Source organism: Dermacentor silvarum, chromosome 2, assembly GCF_013339745.2.
Source record: "Dermacentor silvarum isolate Dsil-2018 chromosome 2, BIME_Dsil_1.4, whole genome shotgun sequence".
Classification (NCBI taxonomy): domain Eukaryota; kingdom Metazoa; phylum Arthropoda; class Arachnida; order Ixodida; family Ixodidae; genus Dermacentor; species Dermacentor silvarum.
Window position 1 is genome coordinate 28,751,499 of NC_051155.1, and position 22,021 is coordinate 28,773,519.

Consider the following 22,021-nt stretch of genomic DNA (forward strand, 5'->3'; position numbering starts at 1 on the left):
TGTGCGTGTGTTGCGTGTTCTTGCAATCTGTCACTAGCGTCACTAGCACAATTACAGGAACTGCGCCGTCGCGCCGAACACAACCGAGTATAGAAAGCTATATAGGGGGTTCTCGGGCGATTCAGTTACGACGACACTTTAGCGTGAGGTAGAATGGTAGATGATTCGAGAGGTTTTGCTCAACCAGGCAATTCAGCACGCACTGATAGTGATCGTCCGAAAATACGTACCATGTTGAATCATGATGCGATTGCAACACATTCTTAAAAGGTGGCACAGGTAAGATGACTGTGCAATGTTTCAAACAAGAATGACCGCGCCAATGCAACACATGCGGCTGCAGAACAGATTGTGACAGCCCAGGGTCGCGATTTCGCCGTGACGCGGGAACTATAACTCGCATCTACAAAAATATGCCAGTGTCGTCTGCTGTCAAAGGTAGTTGCCAACCTCAAACACCTTTGCTCCGCCGAATGGTTGCCAGCTGTCAACAGACCACGTTGTCCAATCGGAGTGCGCATGCAATCCGCTCGTACAGGTTCAGCGTACATCGAATTTTATGACACGATCCGCGTTTTGGGCGTCCGCCTCGGCCCGCACTCGGGCGGATGCGTGCGGAGCGACGGGTAGATTGAGCGATTATACAACCTTAATCAGTGAAGCTGAAACATGCGGCCCCGGGGTTTACCACTGGGTTAATCCGGATGGTACATTAACGTCTTTCTCAATTATTGGTTACGTCTTTGTGTTTTTTAACGAGGTTACACACACGTTCTGCTGAAACGGAGAGAACGACGTCACTGATGATGAGCCCGAAGTCTGCCGTTGTCGCATTACCTCTAGGGATTCTTCAAAATTAAATTGCTTCAAAATTAAAACTGTCCGTCACGGTAAGACAATGAATGGCTCATACCCCTTTAAGCAATGGCTCATACCCTCGTAAAGGCGGATTCCCAATTATAACGGCAGAAGTGAAATTCTACGCTGGAATGACGAGCGGCAAAGGAGCCAGCTCTGGAAGACGACGACGATGACGAACGCGGGAGCAATGGCACGAACGCGTTCGCAGTGGCGCCAACGAGCCAGCTGTGGAAGAAGACGACTAAAGTCCCTAGATATTTTTTTGCTTAAAAAAGAGCAGAAAATCTAGGGACTTTAAAGACGACACTCGAGCCATTGCTGATGATGATATTGGACGGATGGATGAAACGGGTAGCCACATACATATTCGCTGTAAAATTGTCACAATTTTGTGGCACTTTCATTATCTTAACTAAAATGCTGATTACAACACTAATGAGCTGCCACCACCTGAATAAGCTTAGAGAATCTCACCTTATATTGAGAACTCATTCATTACCCTCGCCCTGGTACACCTGGAAAGCTTAAATATATCTCCAGTGGGTACCTGAGGAACTCTAGGAAGCACCTGGACATCCCTGTGAGGCTGCCCCACAAACTGAAGCATGCAGCTTGCACGCCGCGACAGTCTCAGACTAATTACAGCGCATCCATGCGCAAGCTAGACATGCGAAACACGCCCATTTATCTCATGACTGCTGTTTTGAGTAAAACGAAAAGGAAACAAAGAAATAGACAGAGTTGTGTGGGCTGTCAATGGCTGTCTAGTATCGTCTCGGCACGGACGTCCATCATATCGGCGCATCTTCTGCGCGCATGCAGGTCCTCGGCCTGGCTTCTTTGTTGGAAAGAACGCGTCCGGTGCGCCAAGCGTCAACCGATTGGTCGACACCGGTGGAGATGTGCGTGTTCGGCTCGGTCATCGTCGTCATTGGCGCGTTCCTGCTTCACACCTTGGGCGAGAATAAATACGTAAGTGGCTGTCCTCACACGCACGCATCGCACTGGATGTGTCGCGCACGTGCACTCGAGCCCCAGTCCCAATCTACGAAAGCAAACAACTGATGATGGCGATGGCGGCGGCAGTGGCAGCAGCAGCAAAAAAATTACACACTGAAGCGGTGGCACGTGGTAGCTCGCAATTCATGCTTTACAGTATCACTCGGTAGAGAGATTATAGGGGGCCCTATACCGTAGAAATATTCCCAATCTGTTTTTATTCCAACCTCCTGACGTCAAACTGACGTAGCCACCAACGCAGGCATCGGGCGGTAACCAGCAGGATTTGAAAAGTCCAATCAAATGTTTATATGAGGTAACTTCTGTTTGCTTTCAAAGCAAATGGCATTGCCTACATTGAGCGGTTTTGTGTATATAATTGGCTGACAAGAGGTGATGAGCACGCTCAAGCGAAGAGGGGTTCGATGGAGCCGAGATGGCGCGGTGAAAATAGATAACCGGATGAAGGTAATTTTGCTGGTGTCTGCTGTTGGTACACTGCTCCTTACTTTTATATGTTGCGGTGGCTGGTCCAAAATTGTGGTGGCGTGCAGCAGAATCTTCAAAATGCCGCTGAAACGGATCCATAGCAAAGAAGAGCCTGTAGAGCGATGTCGTATACGAGCCAAAGGGCTTGATAACGTTATACTTCCGCGCACATAAATCCACGCTCTCCGGCAGCTCCGAGTAGCCAGTGCTCGAGCGATCGGTGGGCAGCCATTTTCTATTCATTTCGGAAAAAGGCAGTCTCCGGCTATGCCAGCTAAGCCTATGGGCGTAGCGCTTGTGTGCACATTGCATACACCTTCCTTGAAGAGAAAGAGGTGAGAAAAAAAAAAAAAAGAGTTGGTGTCGCGGCCGTTGTTCCCGAGTGCGACCCGTGACATCGAGGCATCATCACTTTCAGCAGTTTGAACAAGTGTCTCCCCTCGTATCAATCGTTGGTCGAGATTAAAAACGCACTAAAATTACATTACAAAATTCAGAACCCTTCATGGCTCAGCAATGAACACTGCTGGCATGGTCGGTTTACGCATAGACATTATCATTGTACGAAAGGAACAAAACAGCTCAAAAAGCACGGAAACTTTGAAAAGTGGTCAACACGTTCGCGTGTGTTGTGTTGTCACTGTTTTCAAACACGCCCAGCTTTAAGTCTTGACGCGTAAAAGGAGACAGTACCACATAACTGACATCCTCTGAGTTCACTCCGCTCACTAGGAGGCGCGCTTATGGGCACTGTTATGGGCAATAGACAACCAGGGGTCATCAGAAAGAAAGTGAGAGAAATAGAGACCGTGAATTGGATGCAAAGAATGGAAACGAAAAGGACAATGGAGATTTACAAGAATGAGAAGAAAGAAATTAGAAGGGAAAATCTGTACGATAACACAAAGGGCAGTGCCTTGCTATTTGAGGCTCGAGCCGGTTGCCTAAGGACGAAAACATACCGGAACAAATATTCGGAATTAGATGAGACATGTGTATGCTGCAGTAAAGATCCAGAGACCACTCAGCACATCCTAATGGAATGCGACGGGATCCACCCAGCGAGAACCGTAGGTAACGTGCAACTCCCAGAAGCGCTTGGGTTTAAAGTGGAAGGAAACATAAACAGATCAGCCGTAGAGATCAGCAAGAGACGATTAGAGTACTGGTGGAAAAAAAGTAGGGAAAAGATGGATGCGACCTGATCTCTTAAAATCATAGGCAGTGGTACAAGGTAAATTTTTGAAAAAGAAAAGTAATGATAGGTATACAAAAATGCTAGATAAAGAACATGTATAGTATACCTGATTAAATCAAGCAGGCTAGGTGACTATTTGTCGCCGCCCCGTTTCAAAGGGGATGCCAATAAATCATCATCATCATCATCATTGTACGTGGCGTCGCTGTGCGTGTGCCACTTGTGAAGAAAAACGAATTTCTCGTGACAGATACGCGATGAACAGCTTTGGATGAATTCTCAAAGCTTTTTGGTCAGAATTGCTCGTCGCCACTCGCCTCGGTAAGAATATGTCCAGCTTCTGGAGAGGCTGGCATGCGCTTTTATTGCGATAGCCATTATACGAACACTTCAGGCACATTTCCGCCGTCGGTATCGATGTGATGTTTCGCACAAAGTCCAAGTGCGATAACATCGTGGCCGCGCGGAAGGCATCGATTAAAGAGGGGTGGGGCGTTCTACTCTGGCGGCGGCTGCGTATGGCGCGACTGAGAGCGTGCGCGCGGGCCCTATCCTAAATGCCATCTGAGACAGGGACAGAGTCTAGGTGTGCCAAGGGCTGACAGCTTAGTGTGCACAATGTTCTCGCCACTTAGTTAGCATTGAAGTGAAAGACAGCACGAATGCAATTGGTTCGCTGCTGAGGCCGCGCTTCCTTGACGCCAGCGCTTTGACAGCTAGTGTCCGCGGTCATCGAGTGAGATGTGTTCATGTTTGCCAGTGCGCGCGTGACACCATGCTTGTTAGTTTAGTTAGAAAACGAATGTCTACAACTTTATACGTTCGATGAAACTACTACTCTTACTTCGTATAGCTGTCTAACAATTTACTATCGCAATCTATGCTTTGCCTTTCGGGCGAAACTAATACATTTTATGCGCATTTTTGGCGGAAGAAGTGTTTTCTGAATACGGGCCCTGTCAATTAGAGCAAATGTTCAATGATGAGTGTTGATTACAATCGTCTCGACAAAATTACACGGAAGGACGTCTATCTCTTATCACGTATTGACGATGCCCTCCATTGCTTGCAAGGTTCCGTGTATTTTTCGTCAGAACTCTGGTCTGGCTACTGGCAGGTTCCCGTAGCCGCATGTGATCGCCCTAAGAGTGCATTCTTGACGTCTGATGGATTATATACATTTACTGTCTTGACGTTTGGCCTCTGCAATGCGCCTGCTACTTTTGAGCGCATGATGGTCGATATCCTTTTTGATCTAAAAGGGAACATCTGCATATGCTATCTGGATAACATCGTCGTATTTTCTCCAAATTTTCCGACTCATCTCACCCGTCTCCAGCAGGTTCTGACGTGCCTTAAGACTGCTGTCCTCCAGCTGAACATCAAGATGTGTCGTTTTGCTGCCGATAAATTGACTATCTTCGGTCATGTTGTATCCAGAGATGGTGTCCTCCCTGACTCCGCGAAACTCCCTGCTGTCGCCGATGTCCCAAAACCGACGTCACTATACTTAGATCGCTTTGTGCGCAATTTCGTCACCATCAATGCACCTCTGACGCGGCTTCTAAGCGCTGCCACCAACACCTCCAGTTGGTCCCCTGAATGCGATGTCGCCTTCCAGACTCTCCGCCACCTGTTGACATCTGCTCCGATACTCCGTCACTACGATTTCCACGCTCCTGCGGAAGTACATACAGATGCCAGTGGTGTCGGCATTGGTGCAATCATCACGCAACCCAAGCCCGTCTACGCAGAATAGGTTGTCGCCTACGCAAGCCGCACACTCACAAAGGCCAATACCAGGGGCGTACCCAGAAATTTTTTTCGGGGGGGGGGGGGGGGGTTCACCGGCCCGACCGGGGGGGGGGGGGGAGGTGAAGCTTCTGCTTTCCTCTACGTCACGTGACCGATAATAAATCATCATCATCATCATCATCAGCTTATATTTATGTCCACTGCAGGACGAAGGCCTCTCCCTGCGATCTCCAATTACCCCTGTCTTGCGCTAGCGTATTCCAACTTGCGCCAACGATAATAAATATCGGTAGTTTAAGCAGACTCTATACATGTATATCAAAGACATGGGACACCGCCCCCCCCCCCCCTCCCCCTCGCGTGAGCGTGTGCTTGTGAAGAAATTAAGTGAAAAATAAAGTAAGCTCAGTAAATACAGTAAGTTTGACAGGTACAGTGGGCGTTTGGAGCAACGGTCTCTCATCGCGCCACTGAATGAACCAGTCTTCGAAAACGCATCATTGAGACGACCCGTGCGATCGGAGAAGACATCATTAATTGTTAATTTCCGTTAAGCGTAGATGGCGTCGTCCTCGTCGGGGCGAAGTGCGTTTCACAAGTCAAGGACGGCTATATGCATGAAAATGCACGTGTGACCAGGCTATATCTACTCCCATAGCAATAGCTTGTTCGCTGCGGCTTTGCGCTAGAAAACTTAAATACGCGCAAAAACGCGTAAGGCTTTTTTGTTTTCGAAGCTTTCGTCGCCCTGCTTCCTCATACGAGAGGGTTGCATTTCCTGCGGCAAGTGCATGGGCCGCTGTGTCTTCCGCTGTGTGCGAGCGTGCAGCCGTCATTTGCCTTTACGTCAACAGATTCAGAATTGTACAGAATATTTCACCGCACAGCATAGATATTGCATGTGTGCGCATTTTAAGTAGTGCGTGCAACTCATTTCTGCTTCACTTACGCCGGTGCAAACAGGAAGCGGCCTTGTACCTCTCAGAATCTCGACTGATTGGTGTACTAGTGATGCAGGAATGAACTCCGGTCTTGTTCAGTGCATAGTGCACATAATCAATTTCTCAGGACGCGGGAACTCCTACGAGAACTGTCAGCGCCTGCAACAAGAGTTTACTTACGCTGTACTGCGCACAGCAGTAATTCATGCTTGTCGGCTGTCTGTTTCGTGCATTCTGTTGCGAGTCGGTGGAATTTCACTCCTGTCATCAACCCCTTCGTGTGGACATTGCTGGTTTGGGATTCCACAACAAAACAGCAACTACCAGCCTTCCGTAATTGCTGGTTTGGGATTCAACAACACAATAGTAATTAACAGCCTTCCGTAGGGGCGCAATCGCAAACAAGAGACGTTTCTCGCGCAGACTAAGCCTGCGTTCACACTTGGGAAGCGGCAAGCGAGCGGAAAGGCCAAAGCGGCCGGAAAATTTTTTCCGCGCCTGTCCAAGTTGTTTACATTTGTTTTGCTACCGCCGCGGCCGCCGCTGCCGTTTTCGTCCAGATCCATCTCGTCTGCGTACGTTTGTTGGCGTGGTGGCGCTCATTATCGCATTATTCCGAGCGGTATGTTCATTCTTTGACCCAGGTACCGTCATCAAAAGTAATCATTTTACGCAACTTCGCGTGTCATCTGCGACCTTCGGTAAATTCCTCGTTGGCGTTCCGTAATTCTCCTCACACGGGCGCGGTAGCGCTGAGTCACAGGTTGGTGCCTAGGCGTGATAATATTTCTTTAATAGCTTTTATTTACAAGTTGTAACAACATTTCATCATTTCGTATTGTCGGCGCCTCCAGGACACCAAAGGGGCAACGGGAACACCACAGGTAAAACCCGGGCTGGCCCTTGTGTTGGGGCTCGCCAAAGCCTGCGCGTCCTACGTGAGACCTACGCTCCCAATCTATCGTCGCGACGAGAAAAGCAGCCCGCGACTTCTGCAACATACCGTACACGTGCGAGGAGAATTATGGAGCGCCAACGATGAATCTGCCTAACTATTGTCTGCCGTGGAAGTGGAAGAAGAAATGGCTTTTATACTTCTACCTACTTGTTTTCTAGAAATGGACAATGAATAAACGGAAGACGCGGACACCTCGGAAACGGTGGTGGTGGGTTCGCCTGGCTTTGCAAAAGCGCGAGAAGTTGGGTCAAGCCGCTGTTGGGTTGTTCATTGCCGCACCTCCGGTCACGCGACGTTGAATACTATCGCGAGTATTGCTGACAGTACGTTTTAGTGCCACTCTTGTCGTAGAGCAAGGGCTGGTTCTTGATCGCGTCGATCAGCATTACAGCCTACACTTTTGGTGTACTGTTCAATTTTACGACCGGTTGTTTACATGCTAGTGTAGCTTCCAGTGAAGCTGAACGACATTCCGCCGCGTTTCCGCTTCGCCATGGCGAAAAAATCTGCCCGAGACCGATTTGGCTCGCAGCCTGTTTTTCTGCCTGTTTTGCCGCCTAGGCGGGCGGATTTTTGCAAGATTTTGCCGCTTCCGACAGCATCGAGACCAAGTGTGAACGTAGCCTAAGATCCTGCGCGAGCGCGGCCTAACCGGCACCTGAAGGGAAGCGGCGGAAATGTATACCGGATATTTCGACCACCTGGGGTCTTTAACGTGCACCTAAATCTAAGTAAACGGGCCTCGAGCGTTTTCGCCATCATCTAAAATGCGGCTGCCGCAATTGTTGCTTCATTTGTTGCGAATTTGTTGCTTCAGAATGCGGCCGTCACATTCTCGCCCAAAAGTTCACAGAGTGTCAAAGCCTTGACAAACACCATGACAGTTTTTTTTTCATATGCAGACATCATCATCATCATCATCATAATCATCATCATCAGCCTATATTTATGTCCACTGCAGGACGAAGGCCTCTCCCTGCGATCTCCAATTACCCCTGTCTTGCGCTAGCGTATTCCAACTTGCGCCTGCGAATTTCCTAACCTCATCATCCCACCTGACTTTCTGCCGTCCTCGACTGCGCTTCCCTTCTCTTGGTATCCATTCTGTAACCCTAATGGTCCACCGGTTATCCATCCTACGTATTAAATGGCCTGCCCAGCTCCATTTCTTCCGCTTAATGTCAACTAGAATATCGTCTACCCCCGTTTGTTCTCTGATCCACACCGCTCTCTTCCTGTCTCTTAACGTTACTCCTAAGATTTTTCGTTCCATTGCTCTTTGTGCGGTCCTTAACTTGTTCTCGAGCTTCTTTGTTAACCTCCAAGTTTCTGCCCCGTATGTTAGCACCGGTAGAATGCAATGATTGTACACTTTTCTTTTCAACGACAGTGGTAAGCTCCCAGTCAGGATTTGGCAATGCCTGCCGTATGCACTCCAACCCAATTTTATTCTTCTGTAAATTTCTTTCTCATGATCAGGGTCCCCTGTGAGTAATTGACCTAGATAAACATATTCCTGTACAGATTCTAGAGGCTGACGGGCGATCCTGAATTCTTGTTCCCTTGCCAGACTATTGAACATTATCTTTGTCTTCTGCATATTCATCTTCAACCCAATTCTTGCACTTTCTCGATGAAGGTCCTCAATCATTTGTTGTAATTCCTCTCCATTGTTGCTCAATAGGACAATGTCATCTGCAAACCGAAGGTTGCTGAGATATTCGCCATCGATCCTCACTCCTACTCCTTCCCAGTCTAAGAGCTTGAATACTTCTTCTAAGCATGCAGTGAATAGCATTGGAGAGATTGTGTCTCCTTGCCTGACCCCTTTCTTGATAGGTATCTTTCTACTTTTCTTGTGGAGAACCAAGGTAGCTGTGGAATCCTTGTAGATATTTGCCAAGATATTCACGTATGCCTCCTCCACTCCTTGATTACGCAATGCCTCTATGACTGCTGATATCTCTACTGAATCGAATGCCTTTTCATAATCTATGAAAGCCATATAGAGAGGTTGATTGTACTCCGCAGATTTCTCGATTACCTGATTGATGGCATGGATATGGTCCATCGTAGAATACCCCTTCCTGAAGCCAGCCTGTTCTCTCGGTTGACTGAAGTCAAGTGTTGTCCTGATTCTATTGGAAATTATCTTGGTGAATATTTTATACAATACTGAAATCAAGCTAATGGGTCTGTAATTCTTCAATTCTTTAACGTCTCCCTTCTTATGGATAAGTATAATGTTGGCGTTCTTCCAGCTCTCTGGTACACTTGAAGTGGTGAGGCATTGCGTATAAAGGGCCGCAAGCTTTTCAAGCATGATATCTCCTCCATCTTTGATTAAATCTACTGTTATTCCATCTTCTCCAGGCGCTTTTCCCCTGGTCATATCTTTCAAGGCCCTTCTAACTTCATCGCTAGTTATAGAAGGAGCTTCTGTATCCGGTTAATCACTATTTCGAATGGAAGAAGCTTGGCTGTTTTGGCTACTGTACAGGTCAGTATAGAATTCTTCTGCTGCTTTTACTATGTCATCGAAATTGCTGATGATATTACCATGCTTATCTTTCAGTGCATACATCTTGCCTTGTCCTATGCCTAGTTTTCTTCTTACTGATTTCATGCTGCGTCCATATTTTACGGCTTCCTCAATTTTTCCCACGTTATAATTTCGAATATCCCTTACTTTTTTCTTTTTGATCAGTTTTGACAGTTCAGCGAATTCTATCTGATCTCTTGAGTTGGACACTTTCATGTTTTGCCGTTTCTTTATTAGGTCCTTTGTTTCTTGGGAGAGCTTCCCTACAGGTTGCTTTGGTGCCTTACCTCCCACTTCAACTGCTGCTTCTGAGATCAGCCTAGTTACGGTTTCATTCATTAGCTCTATGTTATCTTCATCTTCCTGTTCTAAAGCTGCATATTTGTTTGCGAGCACCAGCCTGAATTGGTCTGCTTTTACCCTGACTGCCTCTAGGTTGGCCTGTTTCCTCTTGACTAATTTCACTCTCTCTCTCTTCAAATTGAGAGAAATCCTAGACCTCACTAACCTATGGTCACTGCACTTAACCTTACCTAACACTTCTACATCCTGCACTATGCTTGGATCGGCAGAGAGTATGAAATCTATTTCATTCCTTGTTTCTCCATTAGGGCTTTTCCAGGTCCACTTCCTGTTGCTGCGCTTCCTGAAGAAGGTATTCATTATTCGGAGCCTATTCCTTTCCGCGAATTCTACTAACATCTCCTCTTGCATTCCTAGAATCGATGCCGTAGTTGCCAATGGCTTGCTCACCAACCTGCTTTTTCCCCACTTTTGCATTGAAGTCGCCCATGACTAAAGTATACTGAGTTTGCACCTTTCTCATTGCTAGTTCAACATCTTCATAAAACTGTTCTATTTCTTCATCATCGTGACTAGAGGTTGGGGCATAGGCTTGCACTACCTTCATTTTGTACCTCCTATTCAGCTTCATTACGACGACTGCTACCCTTTCATTAATGCTGTAGAATTCATCAGTGTTGCCCGCTACGTTGTTATGCACTAGAAATCCTACCCCGGATTCTTTCTTATCTGGAAGACCTCTGTAGCAGAGGACGTGGCCGTTAGTCAGTACTGTGTAAGCCTCACCAGTTCTTCTAACCTCACTAAGGCCAATAATATCCCAGGAAATGCCTGATAATTCTTCAAATAGTCCTGCTAAGCTAGCCTCACTTGAGAGGGTGCGCGTGTTGAACGTTGCCAGGTTCAGTTTCCATTGGCGGCCTGCCTTGACCCAGAGATTCTTAGCACCCTCTGCCGCGTAGCAGGTCTGACCGCCGCCTTGGTCAGGTGCTCCGCAGCCACTGGGAACTGAGGGCCATGGGTTAATTGTCGGAGTCATGAGGGAGGTAGTGGCCGAATACTGCACCAGGGAGGCCAATTCCTGTTCTGGTGAGAATCATGCAGACATGATTCGCTGTAAATTACCAACCCAAACGGAAGCGCCCAGGAATGAAATTGTGATAGTAGCACCGGTTTCATGAATTATGTCAGCGCGAAGCGACGAGAACAAAGGGTGGGTAAGTGGGGGGGGGGGGGTTGCGGAAAAAATTTTTTTTTGGGGGGGGGGGAGTTTGAACCCCCCCCCCCCCCCCCGGCTACGCCCCTGCCTCTGGCCGCCTTGGCCGCTGGGCACTTCGGCTGCAAAAGTACGACGTATACGAGTGGTGTACAGATCTGGTCGGAAGCACACTAACGTGGATGCCCTATCTCGGTGTCCGCTATCACTTGAGGCTTCGTCGGTCTCGACACTGAATGTCGATTCTGTGCCGTCAGAGCAGTGCAGGAATTGATGGATTTTTAGTATAATTAACATCCTGTCCACCACATCTGTCACCTCGCCTTCCCGGGCGCTTCGCCATCAAGGCGCTCATTCTGCTGTGCGCGAAAACCTGCTCTACTGCCGGAACTATATGCCTGATAATCGAAAGTGGCTCCCGGTCCAGCGCGTCATATGCGTTCCGACATTTGTGCTGCTTTTCACACCAACCTACAGAGTGCTCATGGCGGCGCGTTGAAGACATAAACCAGGTCGCACCAGCGATTTTACTGGTGCGGAGTGCACACATTTGTGCGCAAGTACATTCGTGGTTGCAGTGCTTGCCACCGACGCAAGGCGCCTCCTCAGCGTTCGACCACCGTACTCCAATCTCTACATTGCCCACAGCGTCCTTTCAACCGCGTCAGCATCGACCTTTACGGCCCACTCCCGTCCACCACGCCTGGGAACAGTTGGATCAGCGTTGGCGTTGACCATCTCAGCCGCCATGCTGAGACAGCAGCCCTTCCTGCACGTGCGGTTGCTTTCTTCGTTCTATGCAATTTCGTGCTTCGACACGGTGCGCCTCGTGAACTTCTCAGTGACAGAGGGCGTGTGTTTCTGTCCGAAGTGGTCGAAGCCCTCCTTCGTCAACCGTACGTCTCCAGTGAACGGCGTAATCGGGCCTCACGCACCATCTGGCGACCTCCGCCGTCGCGGTCGTGACACCGTACTCGTCAGCCGTCTCAAACCCTACTACGATCCCGTTAGTGTATCATCACCATACGTCGGCCGGATGGCTCCTTTTCTCTCGCGGGGCCATTGCAATGAACAAGAGAGCTCGAACATTGCTCCTGCCTCTTGTCTGCTGAAGAGGAAGAGGACTGATACGTCTTGACGCACGTCTCCAGTGAACGGCGTAATCGGGCCTCACGCACCATCTGGCGACCTCCGCCGTCGCGGTCGTGACACCGTACTCGTCAGCCGTCTCAAGCCCTACTACAATCCCGTTAGTGTATCATCACCATACGTCGGCCGGATGGCTCCTTTTCTCTCGCGGGGCCATTGCAATGAACAAGAGAGCTCGAACATTGCTCCTGCCTCTTGTCTGCTGAAGAGGAAGAGGACTGATACGTCTTGACGCTGCAGATCGCGCTTGCGCTTGGTTGGGACTACTCGGCTGCTATGCACTCGAGCCGACGTGACTTTGCTTATGGTTTCCCGCTAACTGTCAATAAACCCCGTCGCACTACAAATATCCAAGTATTGTGTAAACTTAGTTGCCTAGTCCTCTTAGTTGGTAACATAGCCGATGGCATTGCGCACCCTGTCTAAAAACTGGTAAACGCACTGCACCACACATGCGCGATGCACGATGAAATTTGCAGGGTGCTTGCAGAGTGGAAACTGGACCCAATTGATGCAAAAGTCGCTAGTACTGTTTTATTTTGGTAATATCACAGCACATGGTGCTTTTGTTCATCGCGCCTCGCGTTTGTGCAGGACCTGTATGCTGCCATGGAGCCCCAGCCCGGGTACGGGCCAAAGGAGCACGATGTGTACGCCCGCTACGTCGCCTTCCTGACCGAGCGAAATGCCGGTCCGAGCGTCAGACAGCAGCTGGCTACGAAGCAGTCGCATCCGGCACCGGAGAGTGCGAAGGCCGATCACGCTGGCCTTCCGTCTTCTAAGCTACCTGTGCCTGCACCGGACACAGTCGATGGATGCACGTCAGCCGACGCACTCGGTGCACTGGAAAGAGCGGACACGGCAGCCGACGCCTCCGCGCTGCACACGACCACAGTGCCCAGTGTCCGCAGCACTGAGGAGGACACCCATCGGGTCGGGAGCGCGGCGACGGACGCTGCGACGACCCACGCAGAAACGAACACAGCGGCGACGTTTAGCGAGGCGAAGCAGTCCAGCTCAGATTCGAAGAAGATGAGCAAAGTGTCCCAATGAGGGTTAGATCGAGTGAAGTTGCGACGCTTTATTATTGTGCGCAACACTGGTTGCTTTTGCGCAATGACGTGCAAACAAACCGACACAGGGTACTATGGTGGCGTGATACTGCTAGCTTCGGGAACTCTCCTGGCGGACACGTTTCTAATACTACTGATGAAAATATAAAGTCGAAAACGGAGCCGACACGCTCCGATTTGTGTTGTACGAATGATGTCACTGAATGTGACGTCAGCGCAATTCTTGTCTCGGCCACGTTTTCTCACCTTGACAATTTTCGCAGACAAGAGGTGCGAAGGTGGTTTCGTTTTGTTATTTCGGTCTTCTTATTCCTTTAAGTTGTAGCCAAATGACGATAAAATTCGGAGCAAGCGCAATTTCCATAAAAAGAAAGAAAACAAAAACTCCTGGGTTGTCTGTCTGCAAGTTGCGTTGAAAATAACTCTGAGACGCAATAGCACTGACACCTTGTCATCGCATGCAAGTTACTCTTATACTGGTATCTTGTTAAGTACTCCAAACTACAAAGGCTGCACGCTTTTGCTTGGAGTTATCTCTGAGATATCCTTTCCAGTTTGCTGGAAGAGGTAGCTTGTAGATTTGGACAGAAATCCGGGACATTAGCCGCGCGAGACGTCTAGCCGCGAGACATTAGCCGCGAGACGCGCCCTCCTTCGGTGGGTGTCCGCTCGAAGCTGTGCCAACTGAATGGGCACTGCAGTTAAAAAATCGAACCGCGCTCAGAAACGCAGCCGTCAATAACATTTTATTGATATATGAAAAATCACCATTTGGGGAGCTCCTTGAACAAGTTTAAGCTCTATGATAATTTACTGGTTAACAAAATTCATAGCAACCTATGAGTTTTATTACCATGGAGCTCAAATTGCCATATATGTCCCCAATTGGGTAGTTTTATTGCGATATCAATTATATGGACACTTCAACCGAATTTCTGCCGTCGGCGTCGCCGTCGCCGTGAGGTTCCCTATAGATAAAATCTTCGCCGCGCGCCGTATGCCCGAGCGGAAGCGTGCGGGGACGCGCGCTATCACGGAGAGCGAACGCACTCAATCTCCCACGCGCAAGCAAGGAAGCAGGACGCCAGCGCCGGAAAGAGCGGGGGGGGGGGGGGGGGCACTTCTACTCCGCCAACAACCGCGCTCGTCGCTCGTCCGCACCGTCTCTTATCTCCACACGGCTCTGACCTTTATGCGCCGTGCATTCGCCGCTCAGTTTCCGTTGAAGCGATAGACCGCACGTACCTTCGCCCGCAGCGGCGTAGGCTTGCTGCCAGCGTTTTGGCAGTCGTTGTCTGCAGTCATTCAGTGTGATCTATTCGTGTTTGTTTGTGCGCGCTCACACCACGCTTGTTCATTCAGTTAGTAATAGTCCAACGCACGCTACACATGCAATGCTGCCCGGATCGGCAGTGCAGCGCTAAAGGTGTGTCCCTTCGCACGCGCTGCCCACGGGAAGCGCTTCTCATCAACACCACCGTTTCATACGCGCCTTCTCGTGGTCATCGAGCCTCTCTTCATGTCGGTATACTTACGCTGCAGCACACCTGCTTACTTAATCAGCTCATGTTTACTACAATTCATATTGCTACCAAAGCCGCTCACCTTACTTCGTATGACATTGCTGTGTTGAGAATTCGGTGACGAACTTTAGTGAGAATTCGGTGCGGGCCTCAGCCCCGGCCTAGGCTTCGGCCACGAGCCCTTGGGCTCGCGGCCCAGAGTTGGTCTTCTAATGCGGAGCTGAACAGAACCGCCTCCCAGCGCACCCTGCGGTTCGAGACTGCCGCCTCGTGGTTTCTGGCTTAATTTTTTTTTCTGGCAGTTTGCGTGCCAAAACAACGATACGGTTATGAAGCGCGCCATACTGGGGACTCCACATGAATTGTGCCCAGCTGCGGTACTTCAAGGTGGACCCAGTTCTCGGTACAGGGGCGTTTTTGCATTTCGCCCCCATCGAAATGCGGCCGGGATTTGACAACTTGCTCTCTTGCTTAGAGGCGCAACTCCAAAGCCACTATGCCACTACGGCGGGTAAGCTATTTTGTGATGCGGTGCCAACAATTCTCTGTAGTCCAAATTCTGCAAGACCAGGGCTTCGACGAAATACACATAGAAGAACGACACAAACACCGTGAAATGTGTGTACCGTTCTTCTCTGCGTATTTGGTGTAAGCGCTGGTCTTCCATAATTTGAACTATGCTATACCAACGGGCCCAACTCGCTCAGCAGTTAGTATTCCATCCTTCTCGGGAGTGTTCTGCATTGCGGTACGCCTGTGCCAATTGCTCCGTGGCAGGTATCGGTACAGAATGGCCGCGGATAGTGGCTGCTTCGGTGGCAGTTGCCGAAGACACGCTTATGCATTGTAGAACGTGGGCGAAGGTGTTATACGTATCCAACAGTGCCACTTCATTTGTAGGTGACTTAGTGACCAGACAAAACACACCAACAAATTACAGAGCCGGCAATCTGGGTACACCAGCATAAACATCGACAATGCTTTTTTCTACCAGTGGATGTCTTTATTTTTCTGCAAAGAACACAAAAAGATCAAAAGAAAAAAACAAAGACCGTCATGCACATGTCAGAAGGCACACTTATTTTTTAGCATCTTTAAATAAGCAGCACTGAATCAAGAAACTGAGGCTTTTGAACTATGTCGCCATGAGGACTGGCCAGAGCTTTTGTTCGTGTAGTAAATCCACCTTTTTCATTCAACAAGATGCTCTCTGCGGACCTAACAAAGAGGGAAGAAAATATTTATTAATTTTCCAATTTATTATAAGCAGCTAAATGAAAACACAATGTTACAGCGTGCTTCAACAATAAAAAGTCGTTTTTTTCTGTTGGTGTCTAGAATAGTTGTCAGCGACGTTGTCGCTTAATTACCTAAGGCATCGGTTTCAGTTTTGCGTGCGTCGGGTATAGAAACTTTCAGGAGCATAATCGATTATAGAATACTTATTTATGTTTGGTTGTAAGGCTGGAATAATATTAGCAATGTGAGAAATGTAAATCACTCACAGTGCATTCATGTACTGCAGCGGCAGAGACTAGCCAATCTCAGAAAGGCGATGCTTTATAAATGCGGAATCATTTCTATGGTTACCCAACGAGAAAACTGTCTGAGCGTCCGTCCGTCCTTCGCGTAAAGGCTGTTCACATGGCGCGATTGGGGCGGTAAAAAAATCGTCTTGCCACGCATGTCGCAGAGCGATTTTCACTGACAGCTTTCACATGCGTCTGCGACAGCGTCATTTCCGTCGCAGCGACGCCGAAGGTCGCCCCCTGCTCTCGAAGCAACCATGCCTGCATCGCTAAGTGTGAAAAAAAGTAGAAACTAGTCAAATATTATAATTTTCTTATTATTATTGCAAAATAGAATAAGCACATCATTTTTAACGTTTAAATTTGTTGAGACTTTACAATCGCTTAGTCTGCAGTCGCTGCGAGCGAAGCGCTGCACAACACCGCAAGTAGGAGCGTGCGGCGTCGGTAGGGTGGTTTCGTGTAGTACACACTCGTTTCGTTGTTGCAGTAATATATATTAGTCAAGTCTGTTCGTGCATTTTTGACATGATTCGTATTATGCTTAAGGGCAAGCTTTCGAAATTAAAAAAAAATATCGACGCCACAACTTTTCTCTTGGAAGAGTAGTTGCTTCTGCAGAATAAGAAGCGACCATTGAGTGTGCAAGCACCTGGCACAATTTGTAGTGATGAAGAGGTTCACGATGGTGACGATCAAGTCTGTACGTGCCGTATGTTGAAGGCGACGTCTGCTCACGACCTGGATAGCGTGCAGAGTCTCCTTTTAAACCAGCTGTGTGAGCTGGAGAAAACAAAAATTGTTCATGAAGCTCCTGAGCTACAGGCGCTGGTGGGTACGCCCTGTTAAAGCATCATTGAAACTGGCGCGCGACATTGCTCCGCTGAGCTTCCAACACTCGGTAAAACAGGAGAGCATCTATTTCGACGGCGCTTGCAGCTACATCACATGTTGCCCCGTCCACATCGCACTGATCGCTGCGAGACAACGATGGCGCGACCAACATGTTGCAATCCCTTCGCGGAGAGCCCTCGACGCCGCGGTGGTCGCTGAGCGACGGTATTTGCTGTCCCCCGGAGGGAAAATCGCGCCATGTGAAGCAGCCTTAAGACGATGGATGTGACCACGTGACGTCTGTAATCAGGCACACACTGGGCACACCTTTAGTAAGCCACAACTATGGAGCAGCCGTGGCTTCAGATCGGAACGTCATCAGCGCACCTAGCGCCACCACCAGCAGTATTTTGCTTGCCTCATCAGTACACGTTGCACCGCCTTCTGCAGCAGTTCGTGTCGCCGCAGCGCTGTTGCACTTACCGTAATGGCGCCAAGACGACCGCAGCCGCTGAGCACTGCTACGTTTCGGAACCAATTCGGCTCCTTCTTCAGGGGGTATTCTTCGGAGGTGGCGGTGTGTCGCTTTTAAAAGGTCCGTCGTAACAAAGGAGAGGAAGGGAGAGAGAGCCTAAGGTGCGGAGACACTTGTCCTGGCACCTGTTCTAGACAGACCAAAGGGGTGGTGGGGTGGGGTGGAGGGGGGGCTTCGGCGTCGCTGGTCGGCTAGGATGACCGGTGCCGGGCGCCCTTTAGTCGCGGGAATTCGTTGACGAGGGACGGGGGAGGGGGGGGGGGAGGACGAGTTGTTTTGGTGTTGCTGACCTAGAGCGGGGGGTCCTTTCTTCCCTTCGTCGCGTCTGCCAGGCCATGAACATACAAGGAAGGAAGAATGCCCTTCACGCGGTTTATATTACCCGCCGTGTTCTGAATGTGCCAAGACTCGAGTAGCAGCCTTTTTCGCCAGTTTGTCTCTGTTTAAAGGATTTGGGTTTCTTGGAAAGAAATCTTGTGGTCGGCGTCTTCGGAATGTTCGGCGACGGCGCTGCGTATTCGGTTGAATGTTCTGACGTCGTTTTCATGTTGTCTGATTCTTTCTTTTAGATTTTTGGTTTCCCCGATGTACGACGCCGGACAGTCGGCACAGCTGATTTTATAGACGACGCCTTGAGCTTTTTCTTTTGGTGGACGGTCTTTTGGTTTAGGAATGAGGATATTCAAAGTGTTCATCGGTTTATGCGCGACTTTGAGGCCTTCTTTTTTCAGTATTCGGCTGAGAGCTTCACTGGCACCTTTGACGTATGGGATGGACACTCGTTTCTGTGGTCGAGGGGGAGTCAACGGTTGTAGGTCTCGTAGTTTGTTTTTTCTTTTTTGTTGTCGGGTTGTTTTTCGAATGAATTCCGTTGTATAGCCGTTCCTTTTGAGTTCGTTGAGAACCGTTCTCCTTTCTTTCTTTTGATCTGATTCCAATGTGCAATGAGTTTCGGCTGTCCCCCGGAGGGGAAAATCGCGCCATGTGAAGCAGCCTTAAGACGATGGATGTGACCACGTGACGTCTGTAATCAGGCACACACTGGGCACACCTTTAGTAAGCCACAACTATGGAGCAGCCGTGGCTTCAGATCGGAACGTCATCAGCGCACCTAGCGCCACCACCAGCAGTATTTTGCTTGCCTCATCAGTACACGTTGCACCGCCTTCTGCAGCAGTTCGTGTCGCCGCAGCGCTGTTGCACTTACCGTAATGGCGCCAAGACGACCGCAGCCGCTGAGCACTGCTAGGATTACGAGCAGTGTTGAGTGTGAGCATTCAACATCACGTCGTCACTACGAAATACTTACCCATCATTCAGATAACTCACTGGGGAGATTCTGCGTAATTTTTTTTTTACTGGTACGAAAACGTCGGCCCGACGGCTATCCAATTGCCTTATATGTCGCATCGTTCAGTCGACCTTCAACGTCCTTCATTGAAAACCGTGTCGTCGAAGCGAAATCGTACGCGATGAAGACGCGGTGTAGTAATTCTGTACGACACCGACCGGGTATCACGTATTACCCATATAGAAACGCTCCCGCATGAATTCTGATGGTGTGCGGGTCACCGTCGTTATCGTGTTAATTAAGATAGTGTTATTCAGGCATTCGAACCCACAACCTTCAGTGGGAGTCGAACCCTCGATCTTATTTGAGAGTTGAACGCGCCACCTTTGGCGTTAAAGCGAAGTTAATTAAGGTGCAGCTAGTTAACAATGAGTTAATTACCACACTTGAACCCACGACCTTTCGTGGGAGTAGCACGCTCTACCTTTGGTGATAGTCGAACCCATGATCTTTGGTGTTAATTAGGGAGATGACATTAAGGCACAGTTAATTAATGTAGCGTCAATTAAGGCACTGGAGCCGCACGACCGTTGGTAGGAAAAAACAATTAATAGGAAGTAACAACGCATTCAAAAAGAATGTCAATTATACGATGAATGTCTATTGAGCGCGCAGGCTTTCGCCTTTACCCTCTTTGGCGTATGCTAAAGCACGGCCGCTGGATAATATCCAGTGGCCGTGGCTAAAGGGACTGTCAGTTTTTCAAAGTTGGTCTTTGAAACGCTTTCTTTCCCTATCCCCAGAAACATTCTGGCGTTATCTTTCCTAAAAAAAAAGAAATATATTGGATGTCTTTTAATTAACTTCTTGGCCGAAACGAATTAGAGGGAAATGACTGAACTTCTAAATAATTACTTCTGTGTTCACAGATGACGACGGCATTGTTCCACATTTTTCGACGTTTCACGAAGTAACACCGATTAATTACATCGCTATCGGTGAGGAGGGTATATTATCGTCTTTGCTTTATTTAGGTTTCAAGAAGTCATCCGGAATAGGTGGCATTCGTATTGCTTTGGGATATGCTGAATGCGAGGATAAATTTGTATGGTTGATATGTAAGGAATAATTGTCATTCGCGGAACTTCTCAGTGACTAAGTACGCCACAATAACTCCAATACACATAAAAGATGACCCGTCACTTGCTACCTCCTATATACCATTTCTTTTTTCTGCACTAGTGCCAAAGTATTTCAACACATCATTTTAAGCATATTTCAAACTTTATTGCGGATAGTCAAACAACTGACCGCCGCTAACATGGTTTCGGACGAGGAGTCTCTACGACAACCCCACTGGTTGAGACTGTTCATGGCCTCGCCGCAGCATTGGGTAAATCTAGACAAGTTGATATGATATTCCTCGATTTGAGAAAACTTTTGATCGTGTTTCGCATCCTAAATTGGTTTGGAAACTAAAACCTACATACTTAAAGATGATTCGGTCCTTGCGTGGATTGCAGCATATCTTCCTTCTAATCAGCAAGCGGTGCCCATTAATGACTTGAGTTCAGAGCCTGCCTCTGTTCACTCAGGTATCCCACAAGGTTCTGTTCCTGCATGGGTCGTTATCTATCTTGATCTTCATAAGCGATATTGTTCAACCCACACCAATAAAAATACATGTATTCGCAGATGATTTCACCTTATATAACAAAATCTGCAGTTCCTAAGATCAGGTCGTTCTTAAAAAATCCTTAGTCCAGGGTCAATCGTGGCTGATGTAAATAAATCACAACGAAACAGTATGCATGGGAGTTACGCGTAAGAGTAACCTACTTAGTTTGACTTATACCACTAACGGTTGCTGTTTGTTCGTAGTTTACAGTTATAAAACTTAGGAGTTGTTATTACATCTGATCTTCGAGTGAACAATCACGTCACCTCTACTCAGAAGAAGGTCACAACGCAACTAGGAGTACTATAACGTAAAGCTATTCCGAAACGTCTTTATTCGATTTCTACCACCAGCCCTCCTATAGACTGATCCACCATTTTTCGGGCCAACCCCACTTCACCTGCCTGTCATGGGATGTCATGAAAACCGACAAAACTCCCCATCTCACATCACGTGTACACACTGATTATGCATAATTAGACCAAAGGAAAAATATTTGTTTCCTACTTTACACCTTTTGCCGAACCATTTCGCTATTGGTCAAAAATTTACGGGCCGCCTCCACTTCACCATTCTGTCACGCGACGCCACAAAACCGCGAGAACTTAGCACGTCAAAATGATGTGTACGTATTAGAGATGTATTACTATGCTGAACAAAACAACTTTTTTCGGAAGAGCCGGGGACTGCCCCGTTCCGAAAGGAGTATGTGATGCCTACCCACCGACTCGATGTCTGCCCACTGGCTACTCGAAGCTGCCGCGGAGAATGGATTTATTTGCGTATAATAATTTTGGCGTGGCAGTGTAATGTGTTCGAGTCCTTTCGTCACGTTTTCGACATCGCTCTGCCAACTTTTCTTCGCAGAGGACTCGTTTTAGCTGCATTTTTCACCTTCCGTTGCACGCAGCCACGACTTTCGATCAGGAGCCGCAAGCTAAGCAAGGGTAAGAGGGCCAATCGGAGACACCAGCAAGGCCCTCCTCACCCAGTTATCTATTTTCTCTGCGCTAGTTTGGTCCCTCTGAAACCCTCTCCACTTCTGCGTGCTCCTCTCATCTTGCCAGCCAATTAGATAAGAAAAACCTGCCAAGGTAGGCGATGCCATCCGCTTCGAAAGCAAACAAAAGTGACTTATAAACGAGGA

General features: G+C 48.4%; 1 protein-coding gene across 1 annotated transcript; it reads left to right on the top strand.

Moving 5' to 3' along the window:
- Window positions 1-1,717: 1,717 nt before the first annotated feature.
- LOC119439947 (uncharacterized) lies at window positions 1,718-13,464 on the top strand. The gene is made up of 2 exons (XM_037704907.2): window positions 1,718-1,833; window positions 13,006-13,464. Exons 1-2 carry the CDS (start codon window positions 1,762-1,764, stop codon window positions 13,462-13,464), a joined length of 531 nt encoding a protein of 176 aa, XP_037560835.1. The 5' UTR covers window positions 1,718-1,761.
- Window positions 13,465-22,021: the final 8,557 nt, after the last annotated feature.

Bases quoted from the DNA above. Each gene is read 5' to 3' on its own strand.
- LOC119439947 (XM_037704907.2), top strand. From the start codon at position 1,762: ATGTGCGTGTTCGGCTCGGTCATCGTCGTCATTGGCGCGTTCCTGCTT. The intron at 1,834-13,005 runs GTAAGTGGCTGT...GCGTTTGTGCAG, and splicing joins CCTTGGGCGAGAATAAATAC to GACCTGTATGCTGCCATGGA.